The sequence below is a fragment of the Rhynchophorus ferrugineus genome, unplaced genomic scaffold (assembly GCF_030347505.1).
Source record: "Rhynchophorus ferrugineus isolate W39M unplaced genomic scaffold, kcgeb_rfMv2 rfM8, whole genome shotgun sequence".
Classification (NCBI taxonomy): Eukaryota; Metazoa; Arthropoda; class Insecta; order Coleoptera; family Curculionidae; genus Rhynchophorus; species Rhynchophorus ferrugineus.
The window spans coordinates 25757925-25773284 of record NW_027472587.1 but is presented as its reverse complement, the minus strand read 5'-3'; the positions used below and the strand labels follow the sequence as shown (position 1 = coordinate 25773284).

The window sequence follows — 15360 nt, the reverse complement described above, 5'->3', positions numbered from 1 at the left end:
ATCTGGCCCCCCAGTGATTATTTCCTGTTCTCAGATCTCAAAAGAATGCCCGCTGGGAAGAAATTTTCGTCGAATGAAGAGGTCATCGCCGAAACTGAGGCCTATTTTGAAGCAAAGAACAAATCGTACAACAAAAATGGTATCGAAAAGTTGAAGGGTCGCTATACCCTAGAAACGAATTATGTGGAATAAAAAAATTATTTTGCCAAAAAAATGTGTTTTACTATGGTAGGCCGGGAACTTTTCAAATGACTTGTTATTGTTCCACCCCCATTATTCTGTAAAGCCTAGAAGCAACGTCTATTATAGTTAAGGTTCAGAACAATTCGATTCAGCTTACCTCAGTGAATCAAAGTTGTTGCACTCACTATACAGATAGTCGCAACCAACCAACCCTTATTGGCTTCTTCCTCACACAGGAATTCAGTCGACCTATAAACATCCTGTCCCTGACGAGCTAGACTCTGATCATCTTCCAGTAATTCTCCTAATTAGCCAAACATTAGTCGAACAAGTTGACAGCAAAAGAACTTTTTGAACACGGAAAAAATTATAGGATATACTGCTACAGACTGGACTTATTCCAAATATTGCTCGATAGGCTCAAGTCAAGGATAAACTTAAAATAACACTGTCGAAGTAAAATTTGCTCCGAATACAAATTTGACGCGTGTTTTAGAAGAACTGGATTAAAGGATTAAAAATATACTGCACAGAAGAGATAGCGTGACATACCACCCGAAGAACAAGAAAATCGCCAGTCGAGTGGTCAGAGAAGCAAAACACGCGCTAAGTGAATGGAGAGAAGGACATTGGAATACGCTGCTCTAAGATCTCGATACGATGCGCTACGCTACGCCCTGGATACTCTCCATAAGCCTAAGGAAAAACCGGCCAAAGCATTACACCATTTATGGAGCACTAGAGCACTCAAGGACCAATGAAACCCTAGAAAACTAGAACATGGGGTCCGGAATTATCGGTAGCATAATTCAACCCCTTTCGATTCCATATTGATAAACAATCATTTAGTTTCTCAAAAAATTATGGCAAGTATAATAAAATTTTACCACGTAAAAAACCGCATGGTCCTGATGGCATCACTGTCATTCAGCTTAAAAATTTCCATAACAAATAACTAGTGGAGTATCAAACATGATCAAAACCACCTTAGGATTACAATACTTATTATGTATTATTATATATACTCCCATATTATTGTAATCCCAAAAAAGGGCGAAATTATCCCCAGCAAACGAATAGGCGAGTATATATTTTTGTAAGAGAGATTCTCCATGCTCTCCTGCAGTGTTGCAGTCTTTTTCAAGGATCAAAATGTTCTACCAAACGATCAGTTTCAGATCCAATATTCCTCAGTGCACTAACCAACCAAACTCGACAGGCATATTCATAACGCGTTCCAGATCAAAAAGAAAGTGAATGTAGATTTTCTGGACTTTACCAAGACCTTTAGTAAGATTTGACACGCTCTGCAAGGCCTGATCTCAAAAGCAATTATACTGGGAGATAAAACCTAATCCAGTCGCATTCATCAAATCCTACCTGGGGAACAGGACGTTTCAAGTCAAGATTGATGGATACTTATCAGCCAAAATTGAATTAAAGGCCGGGGTCCTGTAGTGTGCCCCCTGGCCCCGGTCCTGATCAATCTCTACATGGCTGACCTTCTGATGGGAAATAATGTGCAGACACCCCTGTTCGCAGATCATACCGCGCATAATTGAGTCAGCCCACAGTTGTCATCCATAAGAAAACAACTGCAGCTTTAGTTAAACGACACAATCAAATGGCTCAGATTCTGGAGGCTGCAGGTCAATCAGATTGAACAAGTCCGCACAATCACCTCATAAACATATTGAACAATTAACTATTTTGACATAGTTCTTTAATAAAGTCATATTTTATTAAATATGATTGCTTCTCTTTATGTTCAAATATTTTAATCAAAAAAATAGTAAGTAAGTTATCAACTTTTAACATCACTTATCTTTTGTGTACAAGCAATAGTCATAATCTGACCTCTTAAAACGTAAGTTATCGTTACTTCATTACCCTCTGATTTATTGACATAGATATTTTTATATATTGTTCTATTCAAAATGTTATTTTCCAGTTTTCTAGTGCTTCATCAGTTCGAGAGTGCTCTAGTGTTGTATAAACTAATTTATTAAAAATATTAATGCTGATATGTTATTCGGGAAGAAACGTTATGTTAGTTATTTGTTTATCTTGAAAAAAAATGGAAACAAAATTGCAACATTTATATGGCAACAAAATATAGGTTTTTGTAATATTTTAGTGGTTACGACGCCTCGTTAAATGGTTTCAAATAGACTACAATCAGTACCGGACTATTAATTTATAATTTAATAAATGTATTAATTAAAATAACAATAATATATTATGAATATAATTGGAGATCTTCGCTCAGACCAACATCTTAAAAAAATGTATTCATAGAAATTGAATTATCGTATTTCCTGTTTGAAACAGCAACATTATAAAGTTTATTATATTCTGTGTTAAAATTCTCAATAATACATTATCGATTGTAATATTTAAAGGCGTTCTTGGAAAATATTAATCCGCATGGATTTGATTTAATTTGTTAATTTTTAATACCTCAATAGCTCTCTTAAATATTATATTTAAGCCTTATATATGTTTCAATCTGTCAACATATGTAAATAATACCTTCTTCCATCTATATATGCTATATCGCTCAACAAATAATTTCAAATTAAAGCCTCAGATATTTATAATTTGACATTCACCTAATTTTATATATCAGCGCGTCTGATAGATATAATATCGGAATTCAAAAAACATTCCTAACTTCCTGTTAAATAATAATACCATAAAATAAAGTTACAATCTCTATATTTTATGTATGTATGTGACCGCTGTGGGCTAGATCTTGGTTACTTATTGAAAAATCCAGTTTTCAATAATTTTTATGATAATGTACTTACTACTAGTGAACGCAATAATTCTTCGCTTTTTAATTAACAAAAATATGATAAAGCCTGGAAAGGCTATTCGGTCGCAGATGTTTATTATACTCAAGACTGGTTGGAACCACCGTGTTATTATAACAAAACTGCCAAAACTAATCGCTTATTCTCCCACATTCACAGAGATTTATGTTTTTCTTTACAAATGACTGTAGCCTATCTGTAAACTTAGACATACTCAAAAAGTGCGTTTACATACCCTTAGAGCCTCCTCAAATTCTCATTAAAATTATATTGGCTTTTACAGCATTAACAGAATGTAGATAAAAATCGCCTATAAACTCCTCTTCATCATCAGTAAGCATATCAAAAAGATAGTCAAACAATTACATCGCAGGCCTGAACAATTAGATTCTCTTCCATATGATTCAACTACTAGTATTGTGGTTGATAGGACAGTAGCAGATGAGAGCATTTTTTGAACGTGGAATAAATATAGCAATAATTTGGAGTTACTGAAGGGAAACAAAACTTTCATTTGTTTAACAAGAGAAGTAAGCATAACTGAAGGGAAACAAAACTTCTATTTGTCTAACAAGAGAAGTAAGCATAACTTGTTATATTTATTCCACGTTCAAAAAATGCTCTCATCGAATTGGTCCGTTTTTCTGATATTGCTATTTTCACGTCTTGTGTCTAACTTCAATATTAATTTCGTACAATAAGATCGAAACCTCCAAATATTAAGATGATGAAAGGTTTACCCATAGCGAATTGTTTCTTTTGCATTAAACCTTTATTTATATTTTTAAGTCTTTAATAAATGTTCAGTAATTATTATTTTGTCTGCATATTTAGGTAGTTTATTTTTATACATAACAAACATACTTTTAACTCAAGAGTACCTTCATTCAAGTAATTTATTTTGATCAATCTTTGAATTATGTCGATTAATCAGAGATCTAAAGAAACACATTTCAAATAATAATTCATTGAACCTAATCTATAATAGCTGTTTGTTTAGTGCTATATAAATGAGTAGTTCCAAAATCAATAAACCCATCTTCTAGGCACTAAATTCTAAGGTCCAGACAATTTTTAAACAAACTTACAGCATGATGATCATAATTGGCAGGATCTATAATTAATTAAGTAAAAAGAAACTTAATATAGTTTTACTATCACTTTTATTTTAACATGTAATAAAAAAGTACTGTACTTAAACCAAAGCAAATCTTAGGAATGTATGATTTTGAACAAAATAATAAACAGGAAAATGTTGTTTTTGTAGATTATTAGAAGCCAATAAATTTCATTCATAATAAAATAAATCAATAGAGAGATACTACTAAGTAGCCACTAAAATATAATTTGCATTATATAATGATAATTTTATTAACAATTTAAACTACGTGTGATTTCATGGTCTCATAAATTCTCAAACTACAGTATGAATTAAGTCGATTCTATGAATGGAATTAGTTCATCTTACCTTTTAATGGCTTTACAAATTGAACTGGATACAAGTTAAAAAAGGTGATCACACATTGTCATTCTTGCTACAAATCTAACATAATTAAATATATTAAATAATTTTGCAGTTTACACTTATATACAGTATTTTAACATATGTATATCTTCTCGACAGCAATTTTTATATATCTATTAATATCACTTAATCAATATTTTTACTGAGGAGCATTTTTACATAACATTCTAAATAAATCATACATTGTTATAGTAATAAAATAATAATTATAATATTACTTACAGATTCATACATAGCCATCAACACTTTTAAACAATAAGAAGCATTATTCGAGAGAATTTAACATTAACAGTTGTTTAAGAACTTTAGTTTGAGATGTCTCCCTTATTTCTCCAGCAAGAAACATTTCATCTACTACTGTATAAACTTTATAAAAGTTAAACACCAGATCAAGTTCACAAACATTGTGAAAGTATTCGTTTAGAACTTCTACAAAATTGTGGATTGCCTCAAGGTAACATAAATTGTTGTCATTTACATCAACACAGATACAGAAATATAATCCGGCATATCGACGATAGACGATTTTAAAATTTCGAAACTAAAAATAAAAATATTAGGTCACATCGTTTCGAGTCTACTCTAGACAATACCTCAACAAAATTTGTGTGTTTAGCATCCCTAACTGTGACTACAGCATGTACCTCTTCTATTAATTTTTGTTTTTCGTCATCATCAAAATTCATGTACCACTTGGCTAGACGAGTTTTTCCTGCTCTATTTTGAATTAAGATGAAACGAATCTGTAAAGAAAACAATATTGAAAAGGAGGCGTATTCGTAATAGACCTGATTAGAATTACATACACTTTTGGCTTAATTTTTAAATGATTAAAAGGAAAATAGTACGATATAATAAACTCACCATGACTGATGAACTTAAGAAAAGTTTTAATATAGATTTCTATAAATGTTATTGAACAAAACTAAATTAAATCAAAAATCTATAAATTTTGAAGTCTAATGTCACGTCTGCTAAGTGAACTTAGATTTATATCTGTATCAGTGCTTTGTCAATTAATTCTATCAATTTAAAGAAGAAGATGATCTAAGTTAACCTAGAATAACAACAGTCATTTAACCTAAAATAATAATATTGTTGGTTTATGTTTATTTTTATGTTTATTCGTAACATTTAATACAATTACTACAAGCTTTAATAAAACATCAATTTCATAATGAAGTTGGTAGGTAATAGTTAAAATAAATGCACAAAGATAATTTTAGTTCATTTATAATTAGGAATTTATATATATTTTTGTTTTAGTATTGTTTAAGTAATGATCCAAATAAACCCTGCCATATACTTACATTTCGAGAAATTACCATAATGTTAGATTGTGGGCTATCTATGCAATCAGTGTTAAATTTTTTACCTCTTTCTTTTGTACCATCAAATAAATTCTTGAATTTGAATAATTATATGCCACCTGATGTTTCAGATCCAGATTTGGAAGGGGTAATTGCTAATATTTTGTTGTTAGAGCTGTATTGTAGAATGATACATTTTCAGGAGCTTAAAGAAAATTGTGAGAGAATATTTGTAGATTCACCACCTGAGTTTTGCCCACCATTAGATAGGTTAATTGACTTTTCACAAGTTGATGTTATATTAATTTCTAACTACTTATGTATGATGGCATTACCTTTTATAACTGAAGCAACTGGATTTCAAGGTAGAGTATATGCTACAGAACCTACTTTACAAATTGGAAGGTCAGTTTAATGTTTTTAATGTGTAAACAAGTATTTATTATTATTAAATTATTTAAGACTCTTACTAGAAGAATTAGTTATATATATCGAGCAATGTCCCAAATCTAATTTTGCTACACAGTGGAAAAATTTCGTTCATAAATGTCCTTATCCAATTAGCGAATCATTTATGCCAAAATCATGGAAGCAGATATACAACATGAATAGTGTAAATGCAAGCTTATCAAGAATTCAAATGGTGGGATATAATGAAAAAATTGTATGGAAAATCTGTCATTTTTTTTTGTTTGAATTGTCTTGAGTTTTATAATAATTTTAGGATGTGTATGGAGCTTTACAAGTAGTTCCTGCTAGTTCAGGGTTTTGTTTGGGATCAGCAAATTGGGTTATAACATCAGAATATGAGAAAATTGTTTACCTTAGTGGATCAAGTACATTGACAACTCACCCAAGACCAATGGACCATCATGCTCTGAAAAATGCAGATATATTGATTATGACTGATTTGACCCAGACTCCTATTAGTAATCCTGATTCTATGTTAGGAGTTCTCTGTGTTGTTGTAGGTAAAGTTCTCTTTGTGCAAACATTTTTCTTATATTTGTATATAGTACTTTGTATTTAGAATATTTTCTGAGAAGATTTATTAGGGTTTCTTAAACATTTTAATTAATAACTTAAATCGAGCTTCTTTACACTTTATGTTAGAACTATATGCCCATTTATTGAAAAATTGTTTTAGGACTGACTTTAAGAGGAGGAGGGAATGTTTTAATACCATGCTATCCAACAGGAGTAGTGTATGATTTGTTTGAGTGTTTGTCAGTAAAAATGCAGGAATTGGGAGTATCAAATTGCCCAATGTTTTTCGTATCACCTGTGGCAGACACTTCATTGGCTTATTCCAACATTTTAGCTGAATGGCTAAGCTCTGCTAAACAAAATAAGGTACTTTGATTAAATTTAAGTTACTTAATCATGGTAAGTACTATATAAATACAAAAGGGGTAATTAACATTTTAATGTTGTGGTTGTTGCTTTATTTAATTTTTTAAGCTATATATTGTTAAGTATAAATTCTTAACATATTATAAGTTCACTAAAAGGTCATTAATTATACAACAGTTGTCAATGATATATTCTAGACTGATTACAAAATTGTCCATCTAAATTGTGCTATGGTGGCGATACTCAAAGCAGCGAACAAAATTATAAATTAAGTTTACATCTAGTTGCTGCATCCGAATAATGAGCTTCTGAAACAAGGAATCATTTCTCTCTTAGCATTCGGACAACAACCAATATACCTTACAGTATGACGTTGTTTAATAAAGATAGATTCATGTTTTTAGCCTGTGGCATCCATGTTCTTTGGCGGCATCTGTTTAATATATTGGCTCATGTCAAGCTACTGTGTGTAAAATAATTGAGTCACACGTTCAAATAAAGTTTTGTCTATTAGCAAAATGAGCGTTCATTTAACTCTTTCGAAACAAGACGTGTTTTTGCATGAATGAACGTCACACAGAGTTGAAGTGAATTGATCACTAAGATTGTGTGATTTGTTTACTCTAGACTTTTTCTTGTGTGGTTTTCTGAAGTCATACATATACGCCAATAGGTCAAAAATTACCGATACACTTAAAGTTATCGTAATCCCGACCATCGCTCAAATTCAGCCAGATAAATACAGCAGAATTATTGAAAATCCAACCACTCGAATGCCTGCCATCGTTAAAATCCGCAGCGAATATTTGAACGACGTTATACATAAAATAATAACACGCTGTAGAAATGTTTGTCATATTTTTGTTAATAATTTTGTTTAAATAGTTCACAGTACGGCTTTTGTTATCATGAGTCATCTTTAAATTTTGATGATTTTAACTGCACTTACAGTAGTGTAGAATCCACGTCTGTTTTTAATCATTAATAAAAATATCTAGTAGGACAACTTACTTTAATACAAAATCGTGGAAATTACATAATTAATATATCAGAAGTTTGCGGTGGTACCTGGTGCATTTTTATTATGTAGAATAAACAATATTGGAACTGTTTGTTTTGTGTTTGGTTGTATTTCGTTCAAGGCTTTTATTACTTAAGCTAATACATACATGCCTACAAAGATATAATAGCAGCAGGGCGACAAAAATCTAGAAGCTTATGAAAGCAAACCAAAAACGATAACATTATGATGATAAGTACAAGCTGAAGCTACAATAATGAATAAGGTCAGTGTTACTCATTTGAAAAGGATAATTCGAGAGACCATTAATCTCTGAAAAGCAGAATCTGTCATTGCCTTTACTCAAACTGAAAAGAATTTTTTGCAGATATATGATGTGATGATTTTGCGAGTTTTGATAAATTTTGGGATTCAAAAATACATTTTTAAACGCTAATATTTACAAATAGCAACATGCAAGATTGTGAACATCAATAATAAATAATAGCCTTTTACTCATATACTTTTAGGTAGTATTATGTTATTCATCGTAGAGCTAAATTGGTTTGTTTAATTCATTAACAATCTACTCAACTCAAAAGTTATTTTAGATAAACTGAATCGAGCACTATGGTGATATTAGTGACAACAATCAATAACAACAAACGTTACATGTAGGAAATCACTTCAGTAAGTGATATCTTATTCTACAGTCTGTATTTGTTCATTAATCAGTTCTGATGGTATATAGTATGATGGTATTTTACATAAACTCTTTGAATTACTCTTGTGATTATTTCATTAGTCACATAGAATGGTGCATCGACATTGGCACACGACCTATTTTGGAATCTATGAATAATAACTATGTTGTGCTAATAAGCTATGCAGCACTTCATAATTGGATTCCATACAACTAAGTGAATAACTTTGATATGCGTTCAATAAGCCAATACATTTGGCTTAGTTTAAGTCCAGGTTGTGACACTGTTTTCTATAAATGATTTTTTTATGTAGTCATAGTGACCGGCTAGAACCAGTTGGTTTTTTGCTGATGTCGCTTCGTGTTTGCGATATTTCGACCTACCGCGAGTGATGAGTAGAGAGGTAGAGCTTTAATCAACTGATTATCATGTTGCAAGGTATCAAGAGACAACCTCACACTGAGCATGTTCGTGAAGCTTTTCATGAATGGGACGTCTGGTTTGAGATGGGTGTTCACGTTCCTAAAAAACCATGAGGCATTGGGTAACGCGCAGACTTTTTTGGATTAAAACAGTTGGAGTAGTGCAGTCTCTCAGAGACGTACTTGTACCACATCTGTACTCCATAGAGACAGACTGGCTGAACCAGCATTTTATTCAGCGTTGCTTTCTGTGAGACTGGGAGTTTGCTTTTTCTGCAGAGTAGTTTGAATATAAGAGGCGGCTATACATGCTATTGCCTCTGCAGATTGCGTGTTGAATTTGTTGGAACCTTCGGTCGAATTGAAGACCGAGGTATGACACTTTCTCGAGCCAATGGATATGAACTTTGTCGAATTGAAGGCGATATGCCAGGAACTCCTTTCGACGATGGAACAGAATAGCCTGAGTTACTTGGGTTAATCTGTAGTCGCCAGAACTTGTACTACGCGATCGCCTGGTTGAGTTGGGGTTGAAGTTTGTTACGAATGGCGTCGTTACAGTATATGGTGGTGAGAAACGCTGTGTCGTCTGCATGTAATGCCGTATTTGATTGCTTAGGCAGTGTGAAGTCGCCATGTACAAATTGAATATGGGCGGGGTAATGGAGAACCTTGTGGTACTTCTGTGGAGATTTGCTTCCGAGTGGAGACTGAGTTATCTTTACTTCAAAAGACCTATTTTCCAAATATGAATGAATTAGGGATATTAGATCATCCGGTATATCTAGGTTTTTGACTTTGAAGATTAGATTAGACCGTTATGGCAGGTTTAGTCGAAAGCTTTGGATACACCTAGAAAGATAGCTCTAGCTTTACGATCTTTACGAAAAGTTGAATGGTCCTGCGACGCGGATAGCTTGATGAAGGCTTCAGTGTTTGGCAGTGAAACTGTTGAGTGAATAATATCGCTTTTTCGGCAAGTTTGGAGACCCTCTAAATTAGGTATTGGTCTATGTATATATATGCCAATATATTTAGCATCCTCCGCCAGGGGAAGTTGGAGTTGCATTTGGAAGTTTTTTGTCTCTAATATTGCCTCTTGTGCTGCAAACGAACTCTTAAGTAAAACAAAAATTATAAATATATTTATTATACTATATTTTACTAACATTATGGTAACATGCATATATCTCTAGAATTGGCTTTTAACATTTTCGTTTTTGTTTAGGTATATGTACCTGATGAGCCATTTCCTCACGCCATGCTGGTGAAAAGTTCAAAGTTAAAACACTTCAAGCATATTTATTCAGAGGGGTTTAGTACAGATTTTCAGGAGGTAATTTCACACGCATAACGTCATTTTATAAACTAATAGGTCAATTTTAGCCTTGCGTGGTGTTTTGTGGTCATCCGAGTCTTCGATTTGGTGATGTCGTTCAGTTTATCGAATTGTGGGGTAACAATCCCAGAAACTGTATAGTTTTTACCGGTATGTATTAGCTTATTGTGTTCCTTTATTTGAATGGCTAATATTTCGTCTTTTGTTTTAGAACCTGACTATGACTATATCGAAGCTTTAGCGCCGTATCAGCCTTTGCAAATGAAGATTGCTCACTGCGCTATCGATACCTCTCTCAATTTTACACAAGCAAATAAATTGATAAAGGACCTGAAACCTTCCACTCTGGTAGTGCCTGAATGCTATACCAAACCTCCAATATCAGCACCAAATTTAACTGAATTAGTTATTCACGCCAATCCTGATGTGAATTTAATTCCGTATAAATGGGGCGAGGTTAGTATCACTATTTTGCAGAATAAAATAGTATAGGTTAATCTTTTTTTCAAATATAAGAAAAACAGTGGGTTTTAATATGGTTTCAAATATATATGTCTGTAGTTCTTCTCTTTTCCCTATCATCATTATCATTAATTTTTCATTAATCAGGCCTTTACTATACATTGCAATTGATCTTACACTATTTTATTATTACTTTCACTATTTCACTTAATTACTATTAGTACTTTCACTATTTCATTGACTTCTGATCAGATCAGTATTTATATACCTGAATTTACTACAGAAATATGTGAAGAACATTCTAAACACGTTGTAGTTTGTGTCTTGAGATCCTTTACTACAAATATGCATAGAATATTCATTAAATAACTTCGGGTTTGTGATGATCTTGAAGAAAAACACTTTGAGTTTACTGTTGTTAGAGTTTGAGTATCTAATCCATACAGAAGGATTGGTAGAAGTGTCAAAGCCCAAGAAATAATAAAGAATGCTTTGCAGCTTACTTGATTCTGGAAATACTGTATGTTATCACAGGTTATAAATAAGGTTTTCATTTATGTTTTATTTCAGATTTATTTATGGCTATTGTCTCTATAATTTTGATTTAATTTATTCATACTTTGGAGTAGTAGTTATATGTTCTCAAAACTTCCATTTATTATAGAGTTCACTAATTGCTATAATCTGATAATATTTTACTTTCAACCTTAGATTATCTGTTCATTGTAAGCCATACTGTAAAACCACGTTCCTAAAACCATAAACCTAAGTTCAATGTTTGTTGATATTTATTTTCAACAACAAATTGATACTGATATAGATAACGGTTCTGGTTGGAGAAAATTCTGATTTTAGTTATTTGTTCATATTATAAATTTTACCTGTCTTCTTTATAGCACCTTTCAGGTTACCATTCAGCTTATTATTCTGTTTCTTCATTCTGTATATATCAATTTACGTAGATTATTGAATTGTCGCTGTTCATAAACTCTTTTTCGTGTTTAATATGTGTTAATATTTATTCAGCGCATTGTGGTAATAAGTTCAAGTTCATTTATTTTTTATTATGGAATTATTTTTATTATTTTGAGCCAATTTTGCTAAATAAATAATAACGGGCTAGTGAAACATAATATCGGTTTTTTATATTTTTAAACAAATGTGTTAATTTTAATTTAGAATATCGAATCAATGATAATATGTCATTTTTATTCATGACCTATTATCGGTCAAATGGCAGAGACCGGAACAAACCCGAGTCAAATGTGACAAGGTCTGGGTTATGGACCAAGATGGTAGTTATGGTGGTTGCAACAAAAATTACTGTTTTTTTGTGCTGCATTTTTAAAGATGTGTATATTCTAACGTTGTCCTGTTGTTTAATTGCTCTTAATACGGGCTTTTATAACTATTTCTGAAGTTTTTCCGACTTTCCACCACAATTTTACGTTATTCCCTTTTCATCGCCTGTAATCATTCCTTTCAGAAATGGCTCGATTTCGTTTTATTTTAGTGGTTTTATTTTTAATTAATTAGTTTATTTTGATTCCCAGTCTTAGTGTCTTAGATCTTAGATGAAATATGTCAGTTTGCCTCGATATTTTTAAGAATCCTATCAACTTATTCCATGATTGGCTGGCCAGTGCGAGGTTCATCTTTAATATCAAAAATTCCCGAACGAAAACGAGTAAACCAACGAGCATCACCTAACTTTCGATTCTTTATTAAGTAATGATTACTAGAGATATGTGACTCTACAGCCATCTGATTCATCTTTTAATATAGAAAAAATTGAAATTATTTTTTCTGTTCTAATATATCAGACTATTTTTATTTGTTTCATTTTTCATTAATAATAGGGATTTATTTCTCGGTTTTCTCTATGCACATGAGATAAGAAGTCTTTTCTTATCTGCTCGTGTTGTATCTGATTAATATACATGATTTAACATTTACCAACTGAAAATAACTAGAGTTGGAGGTTAGGCTTTCTGATTCTGGTTTTCTTGGATAAAAACTTAATCAAATTCTTAAATGCAGTTAAAAATAAAAAATGAACATCAGCAATCAGATGAGTTAACTATGAAATGTACTTATTAATGTTTTAAGACAAGTTGTTGAATTATTTTAAAAACTATCCGTTACGATATATCATGTTATAGGTTGTAAATTTACCCTTAAAAAGAAAACAAGGCCAGATCTTTATAGGAACTGACATAGCTAAAAACATCGTCCCCATTGAAATCAAACCAGGTGTTAGTCTGTCAACTATAACTGGAACTTTAAATGTGAAAGATAATGTACATAATATAAAGGTATGTCTTATTTTGTCATGTAGATTGTGCACTCTTATTAAATACACATTTTTTCTAGGACGTTTCGAAAGATCAAAAACTATTAAACAAGAATGTTAAGTATGAATGGGGTTCGGTTAATATAAACGAATTTAAACAGAAACTGTTTCAAGAGGGTATCACTGACGCCAAGGTAGAATCATTAGGGGGCAACGTTGTCGTAATACATCTCGTAAGTTTCTCCTTCTCGCGTTATTCGTAGTGCTCAGTTGTTTTCTGTTGCAGCAAGATGAAGATGCTTTGATCCAGTTGGAAGATAACAGCACACACGTGGTTTGCAATGGTGACGAACAATTGAGGACAAAGTTAAGGGATATTGTGATGCAGTGTTTAAGGAAATTTTAAGAGAATAAATTTTTATTTTATACTTTGCGTTTAACTATGTTGATTATTATTACCTTAAAACATTTTTAAAGATAAGAAATATGAATGCCAACAAAATTAATGTTACCGGTTGCAAAAGCAGACAAAACAATTTTTTTCTCAAACAGTTTAAATAAAAAGTATAGAGTATAAATGTAAAAAATATTGTAAAACTAGTGTGCAATATATAGTAAATTATAGAAACCAAATTTTTAGATGATTATGTGGCGCTTATATTTCCATTTGAGAATGTTAAGGTTTCACCAGTTTAATCTTTTTGAATAGAAACTATAAGTCTTGGAAAGCGAAAGTGTGTGCAAATCAGTATAGTATTTGAAATATTACTCTTTTAAAAGGGCTTTGAAAAATGAAATAGGTCTTACAAAATACGTACAGTTGCAAAGAAATTACTATATGTTATTAGTTACTAGCGACCCGTCTCGGCTTCCCACGGGTGCAATGCTGATACTAAATTAAATACACTACAGAAAAAATATGAACGTTGTATATAAAAACATAGCGGCCAGCTCCGACTTTGCACGGGCATAAAATATATATGCCTATGTCACTCAATGAAAACATGATTAAAATCGATCCAGTATTTTTGGTTCATTCATTACTGCCCTTGGCCTGCACGCATTAAATTTGGAGTAAAACAATTCCTCTTCCCCTATACTTACTATGAAGATTTCCTGCTATCTTTGGAATATCTAAATTCATACAATTTTTATTACATTACACATTTTTAAACGCAAATTTTAAATTTGTAATATCTCCGAAAATATTTGTTTAATTTACATGCTGTAAGGAACCATATTGATCTATATTAATTGCACACTGTATTTAAGGTACTTAATTCGATAAGGATTAATGCCGTATTGCTTAAAATAGCTTCGTAAATAAGCCATTTTCTCACGTAAAAAGTAAACAATAAAAATGGTTAATGTGGGTTATCCCTAAAAGATAAACATATACCATCGCGGACTTTTTTGTAGACCTTTTTATGGTGTACAATACTGTAGTACATTAATTTGATCTAACTCGTAGGGTTAGGCAGCGTTTTTGCTAATTGCTAAATAAGCCTAAAAAAATAGGTTAATTTAGGACATCACGTTAGAAACCTCTAAAATTAGCAATGTTGCCTTAGAATATTATGCATGTATTATACATATAAACCTTCCTCTTGAATCACTCTATCTATTGAAAAAAATCGCATCAAAATCCGTTGCGTAGTTTTAAAGATTTAAGCCCACATAGGGATATAGGGACAGAAAAGGCGACTTTGTTTTATACTATGTAGTGATGTTGCGTAATAATAGCACGCGGCCACATTGTAACAGTTTTTTGAAAATTTTTAATTATTAATAAATTGTCGATGGTTTTTATTTGATTCAAATTAAAATAATATCAACTGCGTGAATAATTACTTCATTTACAAATAGCATAAGCTACAATCTACGAAGCTACACATTTTATACAAATGTTTTTGAATCATAAAAAAAGTAGTGGTTAACTTCAATAAGTTGCTG

General features: G+C 31.8%; 1 protein-coding gene across 1 annotated transcript; it reads left to right on the top strand.

Moving 5' to 3' along the window:
* Nucleotides 1-5556: 5556 nt before the first annotated feature.
* Nucleotides 5557-13835, top strand: IntS9 (integrator complex subunit 9). Its single transcript, XM_076412388.1, has 12 exons — nt 5557-5710; nt 5791-5982; nt 6037-6239; nt 6297-6498; nt 6559-6805; nt 6982-7187; nt 10542-10649; nt 10700-10802; nt 10864-11108; nt 13277-13429; nt 13488-13640; nt 13694-13835. Exons 1-12 carry the CDS (start codon nt 5702-5704, stop codon nt 13811-13813), a joined length of 1941 nt encoding a protein of 646 aa, XP_076268503.1. The 5' UTR covers nt 5557-5701; the 3' UTR covers nt 13814-13835.
* The last annotated feature ends 1525 nt before the right edge of the window (nt 13836-15360 follow it).